At 40.6% G+C, this 17,601-nt stretch overlaps 1 protein-coding gene across 2 annotated transcripts in view; it reads right to left on the bottom strand.

The window, feature by feature from the left end:
* The window catches only part of arid2 (AT rich interactive domain 2 (ARID, RFX-like)), a 49,315-nt gene extending 32,899 nt beyond the window's left edge, over positions 1-16,416 (bottom strand). The window contains exons 1-4 of one of the 2 annotated variants that reach the window (XM_034863341.1): positions 16,299-16,416; positions 14,091-14,276; positions 13,874-13,967; positions 12,832-12,929 (exon numbers count right to left, since the gene is read on the bottom strand). In XM_034863341.1, coding sequence (XP_034719232.1) covers positions 12,832-12,929; positions 13,874-13,967; positions 14,091-14,182 — 284 coding nt within the window. In that variant the 5' untranslated portion in view covers positions 14,183-14,276; positions 16,299-16,416. Of the gene's footprint in view, positions 1-12,831; positions 12,930-13,873; positions 13,968-14,090; positions 14,701-16,298 lie in introns of those variants that run through there. The other variant, XM_034863340.1, reaches the window with a different exon arrangement.
* Positions 16,417-17,601: the final 1,185 nt, after the last annotated feature.

Raw genomic sequence — 17,601 nt, 5'->3', positions numbered from 1 at the left:
CAGATCAGCAGTGAGAAATTTCCCGGAAAATGTTTCCATTTTTTTTCAGAACAAGACAAAACAAGTTTTAAGTTTTCTTGCTGAAGTAAAAAATTATTATTTTTCTTTATTACATTGTTTTTGTGATCATTAGGCACCAAAATCAAAAGCACCTTCAAAATTTGATTATTAGCACGACCCTACATGAAGCTACTAAGAATTCAGTGTGCCCAGTGACGAAACAAATCCTTGTATTACTTTACACATTCAGTGCATATTACACGGTTCAAAAGTGTATTTTGCAAAATGCAATTTGATAAGCTTCCACGGTGAGCTTTCACCTCACTTTACTAGTTAAGGAGCGTAAGCTTGACAGAGCCCGGGGTGATCACTTCCACCCGGCCCATGGCGCTTTTCAATAGGGGTTGATTAAAGCATGATCCACACAGAAAAGTGATGCTAAGAATGAGCACTGCACAACATATTCAGGTCCTTTTATGTAAAAGAGCTGGCTAGCCAAGTTAGTCAGTGGCATGACACATCAGAAAACGTATCTGCCGTCACACAAACAGTGTAGCTTGTCATGCATTTCTATTCTAAAATCCCATGTACCCCAAAATCTGATCCATTTGCTATTTAAGTGAGGATTATTCTATACAGCAATATATATCTCAGATGAAGAGTTGACCTTAAACAACTACTTTGAATAGAAAAAAAAGTGTAAAATCAGAGTGATTTAAATTAACACCCCTTTTAATCTAAACAGCGCTACATCCTGTAGTGTGAACTGTCTGCAACACCAACAGCTGGGAGCCAGCATCAAGCAAACAATTCCTCTGAAACTAAATCATTCTCACATTCTTGAGAAGTTTGCACTGAACTTGGGAGAAAATATTCTCATGGAGCATGCCAGCTACCAAATCAGGGGTTCTTGGATTTGATAACACACCCCGTTGGAATGCGACAATGCAGACAAACAAAAACACATGCGTGCAGGCAAAATACCTCAGCAGTGATATTGTGGTGAACCCTGCCTGTGTAGCCGTGAGTCACAGAGCGAGCGGGCGCCTGTTACTGAATGAGGCCCTGCTTGTTCATCGTGGCCAAGGTAATCCCCCGTCCGCTGGCTGCCGGGCGACACGCTGGACTATAAATACACTCAGCCTTCATTTGTAAAGAGAGTGAGAGTGAGAGAGAGAGCGGGAGAGATAGGCACCAGTCCCGACTGCAGCGTCATCAACCGCTGTCTGGGCACAAGCAAGAAAAAGACGGGTGGGGGCACGGGGAGGGAGGAGGGGTTTAACTGCAGCTGCTAATGTCTGCACTTCCCCTTTCTCCTTATGTTTTTTTAATACACACACGATGAGAAACCCATAGATCCCTCCCCAACTTGAGTGGCACGCAACTTCCAACCAACACAAACCACGAGGCTTTCATTGTTTGACTACAGCAACCGTTTAGGGCAGAGGTGCCCAAATAATTTCATTTGAAGGGCTAAAATGTATCTGGATGTGGAAGGCCACAAGCAAAGTTTGAAATGTGGATGATGGACCAAAATTCATCGTAGATAAAACTTACGTATGTATTTTAATAAGGACGTTTACCAGCACGGTCCTGTGCTCGACATTGTCGTAAAACTCCCATTAAGTAATTCTTAGCTGCACAAATTTCACAGTCATTACAGTTAAAACATTACAGCACTTTCAAAATAAGAAGAATAAGCATGAACATGTTAAATGCCATAACAGGCCAAAAAAAGGGGAGCATGGGCTAAACTTGGCCTGCGGCCCCCAAATTGGGCGGCCTTGTTTTAGAGAAACGTGCACTATCACTGCCAATACTGAGGCATGTTTTCCCTCCAAAATAATACAAGTGCCAGGGGTGGGGAACTGAGGAACGTTGAGAAGTGACGAATAGACGTGCATTTGCGAACAGCCGCTGTGTTGTGTTATTTATGGTCATCTGGATCCCACCAGTGCAGATCATCCTGGCTGTGATTACCCTCAGCTGCCCAGATGCCCTCAGTGTGTCGTGTGTGGGAGTCCATTGCCCTCTGCTGGACGTGGACGCACACATGCAAACACACCCACACCGTGACAATGTCTTGACAGAAATGTTTGCTGGGAGTTAATGGAGCCGGCTGTCCGACACACTGAGGAGGGTTTGCTTAAAGTCAATAATCGCAGGGCCATTTACTTAAGGTGGAGCCAATTGAGAAACTACTGTAACAGTTGGATTAGTTACAGCACAGACTACATGTTTCCTGAGAGCAGACTTAAAGTCAAACTAGAGCATAGTAGGAAGCAAGCAAGTGGACAAGTTAGGGCTGCGCAATATGAGGATAATATACCATGTGCGATAACTTTAAATATTGCGATAGGGATATTTCTTGCGAGAAATAAACACGCGTAAAGGTCTACTCAGTTCTGCTGCTTTCAATTATTTGCTAAAATACACAAAAGGTCCCCAAATAAAAAAACTAAAATCACTTCCAACAAAAAAAAAAAAACTTTAAAAGAAATTTAACATTAGCACCACAAAAAAAAAAAACAACAACTGAGGTTTACATTTTAAAGTGCAGTTTTCTACGGATATCTTCTTTCAACAAACAAAAAAAATTCCGTCCACGCGATATGTCGCAGCCATTTGCGATGTGCATGTTGATATTGCGGTGTCAAAAAAAATTATATTGTGCATGAAAAACTACATTTTTTTTTTTTTTTTAAACGTCAATGCCCGTATGCTGATATAAATGTCAGCTTACAAAAAGATAAGCAATATCAAATACAATTTAACCATTGTAAACACTGCAAGCACTTCCATTTCAGTAATCAGCAGTGATAATCTCGATGGCACTGTAGCTCAGTGGTGAGCAGCATTTCCTGGGTTCAAACCTGGCTTTTTGCAGTGGAAGACACACCGATGCACTCGTTTCCAGAACGCTGCCAACACAGGTGATACATGTTAGGGACAAGATGTTTTCCTTTGAGTACGTTGGACTTGGTGTGATTGCTTCTTAGTGTTAAAGTAACCCACCTGCTTGGAAATATACTACAGCTTGGACTATCACTTTTACATCATGCAATTCTGGAAAAGGCTCCGTTTTTTTGGAAGTGAATCCGATACCAATCCTGTTCATCAGTGTCTGTTTGAAATGACCACCGCTTGCCTCGTCCGTAGGACTGTGTGCGTTTTGACGGTTGATCCCTCCCATCCGCAGCTCCTAATTTCCCCATATGGTGTCATTTGTCATAAATAGGTGCTTCTGTCAGTAGTGAGGCTCAATAAATACACTGGGTTGGACGATGTATCACATTATTTCAATGAATTAGATGTTTGGTTTTTTGTGTCATGTGTGGAATGTCTACATCCCAGAAAATTTTTATGACAACGTGCTAAAAAGTGTATTTCCAGTCAAAAATGGTTGTGGATTGGAGCTACCTACATTACTTGTCTTATGTCAAGAGTAAAGCTGTAACCAGCAACGGGGAATAGTTAAACGGTGTTTCTGCTATATACATTTAGTAGCGGCCATCTGCCGCAAGTAAAAAGTATTGCCGCCGCATCTACGTAAAAGAAACACTGAAATGAAAAAGACTGCCACAATCTGCGATTGTTGACAGGACAGCGTTCAGATTCTACTTTATTCAGGCCGTACCTGCCATGTAGCGAGGCTGCACGTCTGGCTCAATGGATGTACACTGCTGGGATAAAGCCTGACATCCGGTGAATGTCCCTCTCCTTCCGCTATCTATTTTTGCAAGGGCGCCGTTGCTGCATGATTGATTGTAATTCATAGAAACACAAACAAGCCAAAGCTTTTCTTTTTCACTCCGTTGCCGATTAGATAAGCGACAATACCAGATTGCTAACGCTAACTAGCCAGTAGTCTTCAGATATCTACTATAACTGATTATTAAACGAGCTCTAATTAGTTGAGGCATCTGGCACTGACATTCCACAGCTGTGTGTGACAACCTGCAATTTTTTTTTTTTTTTAAATAGGCATAATGATTACAGCCCTGTAGGGGGTGCAGGTATTCCATTCCTAATTGTCCTAAAACCTGTTATTTCCCAATTTAATGTTCCTATATTTTGCATTAAAAAAAAAAACCCATTGAATTGTGATATTATTTTCAACCTAAATCAGACAGTCCTACACTGGGTTTATCAAAATATTGGTAAACGACATTAGGGACAGTGAACCTAAAGGGGGATTTTTTTTGTGTGTATTAAATCTAGTCACACTTCTTACAGGACATGTTTTCCTATTATTTGGGATGGACTAATCACAGAAAAAAAATCCACTTATGTGTAAAATGCACTTAGCAAATAAATCAATTCTAGTGAAGAGCTGTGGACCACATTTCACCCAGGGCAAACAGTTGTAACCATATCTGCTATCTAATGAAATGGTAAAGCCAGATTCTAGGTGCACCGTCAAGAACCAGGCAGAGCTGCCCCATCTGCTAGTTAGCAAGGAAACTGAGCGATGAAGATTAGGCTATCAGCGGTGGCCAACACTGCTGGAGGGCAGGTCAAATTACAGGCAGCCCAAAAAGACAAAGTGAGTCACTCACAGAGCCCTCAGATATCTGAGAAAGCAAGTTTGCTCTACCGCTCTTACTGTTATAAAAGTCTCTTATTATGCTGTGTAGAAAGGCCGCCATCTGAGCATGTCTAAATTCTGAGCTGCAGCTCAGATGAGGAATACAAACACGACCAATGCAAGCCAGATCAAAGGCCACTTCATCCAGATGTTTCAGATGAGCGGGAGAGTGTAGCGACACACACAGGGGGCAGACATGGACCAACAAGAATGATGGTACTCACAATAATCTCATAAGCAGGTGTGAAAATCAACAGCCGCCAAGCTGAAAAAGGCAACGAAATGTGTCTGTGGTGTGAGGCTGGCCAATAGGACAATGATGCCGGGGACTGTTTCCGTAGAAACAGCGATATGGCATGTTATCTTTTAATTAATTAAATTACAAAATCAGGTGTGAATTGGTGACCTGTAAATGAAGAAATTACCTCCGCAGTTTGGTACCATCAGCTTCAAGTACTTCTTTAGCACAAAAATAGATGAGTAGACACATTTTTAAATTGGAATCACTTCCAATGCCTGCAACACATTCTCAGTGACAGCCTGATACAAACTTTGTATCTCTACACAATCTAACTAGGCTAAATGAAATATATGCCTTTGTATCAAACGTGCTCCTGGTGAGCTCTCTGTGCATTTGAACTAGTGATAGACCGATTTCATCGGCCGGCCGATATGCGGCCGTTGCGTTTGCCGATAGTTTCCCCCCGGCAATATATACAGACAGCCGTCTACAGGCAGCTCTGCGTAGCTGCAGTTCACGTGCAGACCATGCACTGCCCCCCCACCACTAGCACCATGGCACCATATTAAATTACAAATAAAGCACTTTATTTCAATGGCTACTTTTCAGGGTTATTGTTTTCTTAAATTGTTTAAATGTGTTGCCAAAGGACATTTAGTGAAGACCTGATTTTATCTGTCTTATAATATGTCAGCAAGCAATGCATCATCAAGGCTGTGTTGTAGATTTTGATAAATGCCTTTTACCCATGCACAGTTAACCATACGCAGTGCAGCCATCCATATGATGCACATTGGACATATAATTTGGGTGATATGAATTTAAGATGATTGCAGAAGGGACGCTGATCTGTGTTTTATTTATTTTTTAATAGCAGAGCGGATTCTGAAAACAAATCCAGTCTGGTAGGGTTGACATTTTTAAGATGTAAATTGAGGGAGCAAAAGCAGTATTGGCTCAAGAAAATTGGCAGCCCTTATCGGTCATCAGAAGAAAAAAAAAAAATACAAACCGGCATCGGCACTCAAAGAAATCCCTATCGGTCAATCAAATTACGATTTGATCTGCCGTTTCGCTACAGTCTCAATAACTAACTTAAGGAGTTTCTCAATCGTTGGTTCAGAAACCCACGTGGCATTGTGTGTGATATGCGGTCAGGGTCAGAGAAGATCTTTAAGATTGATATAGTTATATTTTCATAGGTTTGAATAAATATAATCCACCTGCAGCTGGCTGCAATATAGAGGGAAAATTAGTAAAATACTGTCTAATTGCTGTGGGTCATGAGAATTTTGGGACCTTAAAGTGAAGTCAAGAAATAAAACGGGGCAACTAGTCTGGCATTAGCAGAGGACTGAGATCCAAAAAGTGAAACATTCAAAATGAGTAAACCTGCAAATGTGATTGCACCTGCTGCTCTACACCACAAACAAACAGTTAAGGTTACCAGATGAAAGTGTGATATAATAGTTTTGCTGTAGAGGAAGCAGCGTGTTCATCTCTGAAAAAGACAGATTACTTGGCAGTATTTTCAGCAGAAAGACATAGTTAAGGAGATGCTTTCTTATTCTATAATCACTGAGAACACTTAAAAACGGTCCTAGGCAGCAGAGATAGAAGCCAAACTTTCTCATATAACAGCGTGGGGTTAAAAAGGTGAAATCTGATCTGCATTGTAGTACTGCAACACAACACTGATGAATCAAAATACCTTTAATAGATCACTGCTACATGTGCTCAAATCAAGGCTCACTTTGAAAATTCAATCTGGATGAAATTTCATACAACATGAAACGTTATCACTGAGCAACACTCTCCCCATTAAAATGGTTGAACAAGGCCAAAAAACTGTTTCTTCTTCTTCTTCTTATACATTTTCAAACATGTATAAACCACGTTGAGACAATAGAGGATTTAAACATTTGAGCTAACAGAGAATTAAGTAAGCAGTTTCTCAATGTCAGTGCCTTCTGGGCCTGATTTCCTCCCAGCGCCAATTCAGTGGAGAGGGCAAACAAAGGTTGAGCCAGGGTATCTGTCACCTGACTTGGCTTCTGTGTTCAGTGTGCTGCAGTTTGGGGAAAAAAGTCAAAGACTATAGCCACATTTGATTTCAAAACACCTTCTCATCCACTCTCAAACTACGACGTGTGCCTGGAAAAAGTAGTTGGAAGAAAAAAAATGTTTTTAAATAATCTGGACTCAGTTGCACCATGAGGGTTGCGCAATCACCACAATCATATGACACTACTAATGAGAGAGGAAAACCATAGAGAGATGAAATGGTATTGACTGAGATTCATCAAAATCAGTGTAGCCACAGGAAAACTGGAAGCAGCCGCTAGTAACTCTAGCCTAATCAACTGAAACAGAGATCAGAGTAGAGCTGGGCATTATATCGATATTATACCAATATGGTGGTATGTGACTATATTTCATCTTAGATTCCTCTTGTAGGCAAGAGGAGTGGGATTGGTTATGGTAAGAATGGCAGGGCGAGCCAATCAGGGATGAGTCTTCCCCTGCCATCCTGCAAAAAATAAAAAATGTAAAAGAAAAATATTAACTTGCTTCCAGGAAACAATCAGCTGTTAACCCCTGGGCAGTTCAAGCACTGAACTGTTTCATTTTTTAACCTTATTTTTTGAAAACTTTGTGGCAGCGATTGGGACAGAGATACTTACTGTACGCAAAATGGCAATTTTCTCTCTTGCACCTGAACACCTGCATAGTGATGCACCAATGTGAAAATTGTGGCCGATGCCGATAACCAATATTAATATTGCTGTTACGGCGGATACCGGTATTAACCGATGTCAATGTCTCTGTATAGAAAACACATTTTTATGATAATCCAAAACATCTAAACTATTTTCCAAAACATGTTTTTTATTTTTACTTTTGGAACTTATTTTCAGAATTGACTGATATTGGGCACCTTGTTAAAATATGACTCAGATTTTCAGAAGAAAAAAAATACAAAAAAACATTTTTATAAAAGATACAAGTGTGTCCTGAATTCACATTATGAATAAGCAAAACCTTATTATTCTCAATAAACAACTAACTCACTTGAGACCAAGTCACTGTATTCTGTGACCATTGTGCATCGTTTTAAAACTTTAAAGTATAGTAGTGGGCCTTAAATGGCCAAAGCCAATACCATGCAAAAATGGAGCCAGAACAAACTGGACTGAACAGACACCGGCTTTTGCAGTCTTCTGAACTGTAAGTACAGTAACTCAAGTACATCAGGGTTAGTCCTTCACTAGCCACACTACATGGAGCTGACAGAAAAGAAACGGGCCGAATCAGTGATCGCACAATGGAGCTACTGCAGCTGCTATTTTACTGAAAAAGGCACAAAACATAATTAGATCTGTTTCCACGTAGTGACATAGTCACTACTATGGTCAGAAACACTACAGTGCTCAATTACCTATTTTGAGAGGGAAATAAACTACAATTTTCAGCTCTCTGGGGGAACTCCCACCAGACCAGCGGGTGTTCGTTGGATTGTTGTCGGCCGCGGCAAGCGAGGAGGGTGGGGAGGAAGCAGAAGAAGAGCCGCTAGCCTGGGTAATGAAAGTACCACATCGATTGCAACTACAAAAGACTCCTACACACCAACGCCAGATGCATCACACACACACACACACACAAAATGGATAAATGTGCTACAAATAAAGTCAAGGAACTGCTTTGTGAGGACTGTTACCGTAACACACTCAGGCATCCCAGGTGGCATCTAGCAGATCACAGGGTTGGTGAATTTAAACAATTTCTTTGATCTTGTTGTCATGTAAGGTCCATGTTCATGTTGCACAGACATTTTAAATTGCATTTTTTTGTCTAATAAGAGGCATAAATGCACTCTTTAGATTATGCCCCTCATAATTGCCATTTTACCTAACTGGGAGCTATGGGCATTTTGCTAGCACCCATTCAGCTCGTTTTTTCTTTTGGCAGGTCTAGATTAGTATTATTTATCAAGACTACTGTAAAAACGCTCCAGAGTTTAATTTAATTTGCATCTGTCCGAAGAAATAGCCAGGCCTACCTGCATGCTAGCCAGGGATGTCTTGGGCATGTAACACGACTCATCTCGTGTAAATGTATGCGCTACTGCAAAAACAAACATCCCCGCCGCCACAATCACAACTTTTTCTTCTTCTTGTTATTATTATTATGAATTTCAGCTATGTAGACGCGTATTACTGCCCTTGACAGGTCAGATTTAGATCTAAATTCTCACAAACACACTCACTTCTAAGCCTACACACGCATCAAATTCACAGGAATCATTCACATTGGCCTTATTTTGACATCGGCACAATACCGATGTGTAAAAAAAAATTACCAAATCGTCTGTTATTATATTGGCAGTCGATATGTTGTGCATCACTAACCTTGCATTTCAAATTTATACATTTTTGTTTTAATCTTGCTGATTTTCAACTATTCCCTTAGTGCGTCAGTGTGACTTGATGCCAACACTAGGAACCAGAGTGTGAATCCTGCCTCCCCAGAAAGTTGAAGTGAAATCAGTGGCATTGGTATGACTGGTGTCCAAGGAGCGCTTCAACAAGTTGAAAACAAGCTGGAAAGATGTTTCTGGCACGCGCCGCTCACTTATTACCGAGCGACATTTAGATATCAAATAGACGGCAGCGGGAGCTGGCACGGATCTTACAGTGCTGCTTATTACTCTGCTCTGAGTGGGAGGTGATGACCAGAGAGACACATGATCATCCAATGCATTCAGACAGGGAAACTTGGTCAACAGACACACTGCCCTGTATCAGAAAAGTCACAAGTTTGATACCCTTAAGTCCTACCTCCTAACTCATTTTAATAAGCGCGGAACTTAGCAGTTGTGGTTTCCGCTCGCAGCCATCTTTGCCAGTCAAAACGAATGGATCACCGAATGCAAATGAACCGACTCCATAGGAGGAAAGGTTTTTCTTATATGGAGGCTCCTTTTTCAACTACAAGGTCAATATTGTTTTCTCTAACGACAAAACTAATTATCCACGTATTTATATAGAAATAAGCTTTAAGAGCTTTTATCTTTTCTCTCCTCCCTCGACTATTTTTGACTGACGAGATGGATGGCGACCGGAAAATCCAACCGCTACAGTGAATTAACTTTATTGGGTAAACTGTGTACACAACCAATGTTCTCAATGCTGAAGTTCATGTGTAGAGCGTGTGGTGATACTTGGAGCAAAGTGTCATGTTGTATCGAGCCTATTAAAAATAGTGATTTTGATGCTATCATGGTAGTGCCCCTAGCACTCCCATTTAAAAGGCTGTTTGACCGGGGGGGGGGAAAAACGGTAAATCTTAGAAGTGGTGCTTGTCCTTTTAAATGAAAGTTTGACTCGGGTACACTCCCAAAAAGACCATAGGTTACATTTTGGCACAAGTTACACTTTAAGAAGAGGTTCTACAAATTGTATTTTGAAACTTAATCACACCACCTATATCCACGACGTTCCACTTCCAGGATTGTTCAGGTGCCGCCGGAAATTCCACCGGATGTCACTCTTTTCGGCCAGATGTCAGTCACCTTCCTCTTTCTTTGTTGTAATTCTAACCTCTGGTGGATTTCGGAGGACTGTGGTTAACTGCTCCTCAGATCTTTGCAGGGTAAATCCAGACAATCTGTTCAACCGGAGTTTTCTGTTGCACGCCAAAAACAACTTTTAAATGTACACATGTTCCACCAAAACAAGTTCCTTTCCAAGGCTATTTTAAAGAAGCACCTTGGCTTAAACTGCCGCTCAGAGCCGTCCTAGCCGATCGGGATTGTGTTTATGACCTTTCATCCAAACCGTGCAGCCCTAATTTAATTTACTTGGGTTAAATAAACAGGCATCAGGAATTGTCACTGGAGCTATCAACTTAAAGTCGGGCTTGTTAAAAGGCCATATACCAAAAACTGAGCCACATTACAATCGTTTTAAATGTGACTTGATACTGCTTTCAAAATATCTAATCATCACCTACAAAACATCTATAGATTACGTCAATTGTACAAAAGGCTTTAAAATTGCGCACACAAAGCTTTAAAGTGCCCAGTTACAGATTGTCATTTGACTGGATAATCAAGGTTGACACATGATATTAACAAACATCCACGCAGCTTATGCCTCCTTGAGCAAGTTACTGAATTTGAACCACCTACGGCTATGAACTCAGACCTCCCCGAATCACGTCAAAATTAAAGATTTCCCCCCACAGTGATTACATTATTAGCCTGCTTATGCACAGACAAACTGGACGTGGATAAAAGCCCAATTTCTCTAACATGCTTTGTCAGCACAAAAAGCAGCGAGAGGGGTGTGAGGCAGGTCTCTTTTTTTTTATCAGCTTTAAAGTTGAGGCAAGACAAGTCCAGCTGCCTCTGACATGCTCTATGCTGAACTGCCATAGACAAACTCCACCAAGTAGCTCCAGCGGCTGTCTCGACACAAGGATGATATTCAACATATCAGTTGACTCAGCTGTCAGGCCTCCCTTGCTCTTCCACCTTGAAAAATATTTGCATTAGGTAATAATTACAGTCACTAGTAGCTGCTCTGAGGAACACAAGTGAAAATGTTCAGGGGGGAATAATTAATTCTTAAAAAAAAAAAAAATTATGTTAATGGTTCCAAATCATGTTCTGCTCCGTCTTGTCATCTGCAGAACAAGATATTTATAAACCACTTTCTGACATAAGATAATAGACAGGTTAGCGGGCCCAATCTGTGTCCTGCTATAAAGTTGTATAGAGGCTCAACATTGCACATCATCAGTTGACTTCAGTACTTCAGGATCACTTAAAACTAAGCCTGTTATACAATGAAAAAAAGATTTCTGAATGTTTAATTGAGCCATTGAAGACAAGTTCACACAAAAATCGGACCACAGGAACTGAACTCAACATCTTTGCTCTGTAGCTACTTCTTCCACTCAAAGAACAGACCTAAGCAACTGTCTTGTCAGCCGTCTGGTAATCCGTCATTTAAATATGTGGCGGGTAAATAGTTTGTTGCCACTGTGGTGCTCAGAAAGACCTTGACCAACTTCAGCAGCACTGCATGCCAACATGTGCCTGACTTGTTTTGCCCCTGCAGCCAACGCTGATGTTTATCTGTGAACTTTTGAGGAGCAACAAGTTTCATTGGATGTGTACAGTTAGTAATCAAAATCATGTGCAGCAGCTTGCATCAAAAAGCCAACTCTAGTAAAAAATGTTTTACAAAATAATTTTAAATGCACAGATAGTGACTGCTACTTCTGATGCCAACCAGTGACCTGGAGTTGCCTGTAACATGTCCATGAGAGGCTACAAGTGTTTCTCTGCTACAGAGATGTAATCCCCTGCAGGCAGGTGCTAGTGATGGAAACAATCGTTGCATGAGGTAAGAGGGGGGGAGAAGAAAAGGAGTACAGAGAAAGCAGCAGCAACGCCAAAACCACATATGCCAGCTTTTAAGAGCTGCATTTCCACCAGACTCCCATCACTGGCAGCTGACTGTGTTCAGACTTGGAGGCTAAAATATAGACACGTTACACAGCACCCAGAGCTGCTCAATCATTAGTGCTGTATCCAACCCAAGCGCCCTGTGGCTACACCATTTTCAGAAAGGAATATTGTCATTAGTGTATAGTTTAGAGTCATTACAGACAAAATGCACCTATGAGTGTTCTCCCAAGCTATGTTCCAGACTTAACAAAATACAGAATAGACCTTTTGACAACATATTCTCTCTTTTTATTATGATAGACCAGTGTTCTTTTCTTGTGTGGAAGATGCGAATAAATATATATATACACACACAAACACGCTATGTTTGACAAATGTACACAATACAGACCTTGCTCTGCATGTCAAAATATTGTACAGCGCAGCTTCCTAGTAGAGGGGAGTGGAGAAGCTAGATCCTGCTGACTGCATATTCACATTTGTAAACACTTCCCACATGCTACCTGAGAGAGCCATGCTACTTACCGAAGGTAGTACTGTTTTAAAGCAAATGCAGCGTTGGAACAACTCCTTGGAAAGTTAAACTCGTCTCCAAGTTCAATCCATTGGTTTTTGTCAGAGACCTGAAAGGAGGAAATTAGTCCGTTACGAGATAAAAAAAGAAGCACTTGCAACAAACAAAAAGAGCGGTTACACCGCTACCATCTGGTCTGCTACAGCCCCCAAAACACCACCACCACCAATGAGGCCATATCACAATCATTAATCAATAACTTTCTCAAACTGCTGAAAATATATATATTTTTAATATACTGGGAAATATGAAATTATCCAGCAGTACATATAGTATTTTAGCATTTATTTAGTTATTAACGTGTTTCTTATCCGAACATATTTACATTTGACACAGAAGTAAGTACAACTGGCTGACTCCCTTTAGGATAGTATCGTTAATGTTGAGGCTAGTTAGCACTGTAGCTAACAAGCTAACTTGACTTTTCAATTTTTGGCGTTAAAAGCTAACGAGGCTAAACTCCGACGAACTGTCTCCACCAAACGCAAATGATTTGGCTTGCAACGACCCGTTTGATTCTGGAGTATGTTTTGGTGCCGTTTGGTGTATTCACTACATGGGCCTGTGAGGCCTACATTTTGTGATCAGCCATGAAGCCGAAGAAAGATGGCTATGGCGAGAAAGAGAACTGAAGCTTCCCCTGGGTAAAAACTACCGGTTAAAGCCCGGGCGAAACGCTGTGCCCTAAGCGGTGTTTCCCGAGGCCGGGCTGCGTACTGATAATCGATGTTAAACGTGCCCGCTAATTTTGAGTCGCTCCAACTGCACTCTGACTCCGAGCTGTTAGACTCTCAATTCAAACCACACAACAACACAAGCCACCACATTGCATAGAGATACATGGCAAACTAGCACAAGGCCAACACCGACCAACTAACGTTTTTGTAGAGGGTTATATTTGTCCCGGGTTACCCACACGGAGTTGTACAGTGGTCCACCGAGCAGTCCACGGACAGCAGAGTGTGGAGAAATCCACTTTTAGTTCCCACTCACCTTAGCAAATCCACCTAAAGAGACGACTCTGATATAGAGAGCATTCAGGTCCAGCTCTTTCCCACCCACGATAGGAATCTTCCTGAAAGGCGATCTAAGGGAATAACACAAGAAATACATGCATATAGGTTTAAATAACAGTTTTGGTTAACTCACAGACACATGCAATCACGATTTAAAGTTATATTTCTTGTGAATAAAGACGCCCCAATCTCACCCTCTGCTTTGGTGAAATTGCCGCAGCTCATCCAGGAAAGCCTGTCCTTTCCTTCGCTGATCTAGTAGATTTTTCCCCGTCGAATTTGCCATTGTTTTTGCATGCAAAAACGGTTAAACCCCACTTCAGTCGCTTCTTAAGACACCAAGGATCCCATACTCCGCCGGCGCTCAGTCATTCGCGAAGCTGAGTGTTTAAAAAGTTAAAGAAATAGCTGATAGCAAGAAGAGCGGCAGCTCGCTAATAAAGACTGATGCACACAGAAAGCAAGCCCGTTTCAACCCCGGACTAAGTTCCAACCTAACAGTCAGAAATACAAACGATTTACCGGCAGATTAGAAACGCCATGGCCGAATGTGTAGAATTAATGCTTTTGGTCGCGGTTGTATTCGTTTGGAGTGGTTTGACAGTGTGTTACGGACGCAGCTCCGAGGCTATCGCACACACTGTAGAGCGGCAGAGGATCAGTTCTCAGACAAAAAGATGTATGTGAAGGCCGCGGAGCCCAGCCTGCCATGCGTGCAGCGCCCTCTGCGGTCACAGGCGGCAGTGCACCGTCCAGGCAGAGCGGGTGCTGGAACAATGGAGACTGTTTTCTTTTTTAGGGACCGTCTGACAACTCGTTTCTCTGTTAGGAAAACGGGTCAGGAGGTACTTGGAAATGTCCCGTGGGGGGAGGGGATAGCACTAATTAACATAGCTTCCTTGTTATCCCAACCAGGCGTGTAATAGAGGGCAACCCGACATTTTCATAACAAAATACTAATTTTCCAACGTGACATTGTATATAACTTGTATATAAGTGGCTTCAAACAGAATATCTTACCTCAATGATGGTATTTTTATTAGGAAAGCAAAAACTATGGTCAACCTATAACAATTTCCACAAGTACCACAGCAATATTTCAAAATAACATGCAGCAACTTAAATCCAACACTGCAGGAAATCACGTAGTCTATTTACATGAGTTTGAGAACTAGAACAAAATAAGGTGTAGGGATAAAATTCCGTTTCACAAAGAAAAACTTCCTTCCTATATTTAAGAGGGGAACAAATAACATTTCTATGAATTACATTCATCGCTATAGTTTACTGGTGCTTTTTACAAAGGTTCATTTACTCACGTTTTACCACTACACTGACATGTTTTGACATTCAAGTACATCAATTTTCTGAAAATATTTTTTTTCCTGCATATGTTGTAATGTTTGTGTGTCTGTTTTCTTGTACCTAAAATTATTTTGACATCTTTTGTGTCTCATGTCATCTTGAACAGTAATACAATGCAACAGGGGTAGTAACTCTTAATTGAAAACTTGACACATTGATTGATGTCATATGATCAGCATTATATTAAGAGCTGGAAGTGGGATAGTTTGACATAAAGTGCCACTTATGTTGCTGTCTTGTTGATTTTGAGAATTTCGGGCAATAACTGGGAGTATTAATATGTCAAGTTAAAATATATACTTCCATGACACATTGTGACCACTATCTGGTCAAACATCTATTTATAATGGTGTTATTTGTCAATTTTTTGGTGCTTCACATATGGTCACCACATTTGTTTTTCACGGTGCAATTTGTTTTTCCTGGGAAGCTGCCCCTATCCCTTGCTGACCACTTCAAAACGACTTTTATCTCACAGGATGGTTGGAAATTACTCCTGATCCCTTCTCCCTGTGACTGCCAAGTGAATATCTTCTTGATGGGGTTACATTCAACCATTACACGCACCCCTTTGCTCAATGAAAAACCTGTCACAAAATGGCGGAGACGTACGTTAGCAGACCCCATTTTGAGGAATTGACACTAGACAGCGGAAAAGTGCGTGTCCTTGCGTGTGGTTTTCAAAAAAGTGATATTTTTTGCTAACGAAATGCGGCACACCCGAGTTCACCTCACGTCTGTTTGGATTTCCGTCAACCGAATTCTGGGCTAACGAGTCGCTCGTGCGCTAGCTTGTTAGCTCAACAAGCGCTAGCTAACTTTTTTTTGTTTGTAGTAATCCAATTATCCACTACCATATTACGTTAAAAAAGACTACTATTTGTGTCGTTGTTAATGAAGTTACCCCTCTATTAAGTACGTTTTTGTTCTAGGTTTGCTAGCTACGTAGCTAGGTGAATTATTTGGGTGCTGGCTGTACATTAGCGTGTCAGATTCCAGTCCCTTATTAACACTGCTTATATTGCTAAGTAGGTTACCTCTGGATGCTAGAAGCTCCCAGTGCAAATATACGTTTGCCGATGCCATCTTTTAGCTACATGTAGCTAGTTTAAACGCTGAGCAGTTTTCACTACATAATTATTTGCCAAACTTTGACGTTAGGTTTTAATAATCGTTTGAGGCACGCGGGTACCTAGCTAACAGTGGTTGACCGCAGTACGTGCGTAGCTTTACTTTGCCTCTCTAGTTATTTGATATCTTTTCAGCTTTTAACAGCCTATTTTATTAATAAGGCTGGGACCTCTCGCAAGTCAGTAAAACAAATTAATTACTCTGCATTGTGGCCTCTATTCTATCTCTGTATTGGTTTTGCCACGATAGACAGTGCATGGGTTGGAAAATGGCGTGCTAAAGGCAAACCCCATTTCTGTATTTGCCAACCAGATTTGACCGTTTAGACTGAAGATCCCAAATACTTCATTATATTCTCATACAGAGAGCGTTAATTAATTAATTTCAAGTTATCCCACTTGTTTATTCTATTATAATGTAGTGAAAGACAGCTTCTCATTTAACTTAATCTAACGTTAGTGTAGTATGATTTGCAATTTTTAAGTAACTACCAATTGCATTTCATACTACACTAACGTTACATTATTCTAACTAGGACTTTTTTTGCATTAGTTAAATAGAATACATTCATTGAATTAATGTTGAAAAAGTAACAAAGATAAACACTGCGTTTTTGTGAATGTTTTGCTGAAAAATGGCCTAATTATTCTGATGCATAGCAGGCATGAGGGACACTTATCAAAGGGATGATCAAATTATTTGAGCTGCTATTCAGTTTTGCATCAAATGTGTAATGGTTTTGATACAGTTTCATATGTATACATTTCAAGTTTTCAGTGTAATAATGATACAAAGTAAGTACAAATTAACAATAAAATATCTGCTGTGATGCCCTTTGTATTTATTAGACTACATTTGTAGAGTCTTGCATTATTTACATTTTGGCATCCTAGATTACCTATCAAAACATTTTAGTTAATTCCAGCCAGTAAATTCAAACTTATTGACATATTGTAAGGCTATTCTGTATGGATCAACTGCAATATCAATTCGGACTGTCCAAGACTAAATACATGCTAAGTCAAGGAACACTAATATGATTTTGTTGGCTAATCGATGAGTTGATTTAATCAACAGATCTGTAAAACTGAATTTCTCCAAAAAGAATCATGCACGAGCACCACTTTAAATTTTGTGTTTACCCTAATATCAATATGTTGAAATGATGATGCCTAAAACAAAACCTTTGGTCTATAAAAACGGGTACAA

Source organism: Etheostoma cragini, chromosome 23 (assembly GCF_013103735.1).
Source record: "Etheostoma cragini isolate CJK2018 chromosome 23, CSU_Ecrag_1.0, whole genome shotgun sequence".
NCBI lineage: Eukaryota > Metazoa > Chordata > Actinopteri > Perciformes > Percidae > Etheostoma > Etheostoma cragini.
This window is presented reverse-complemented; position numbering and strand designations above follow the sequence as displayed.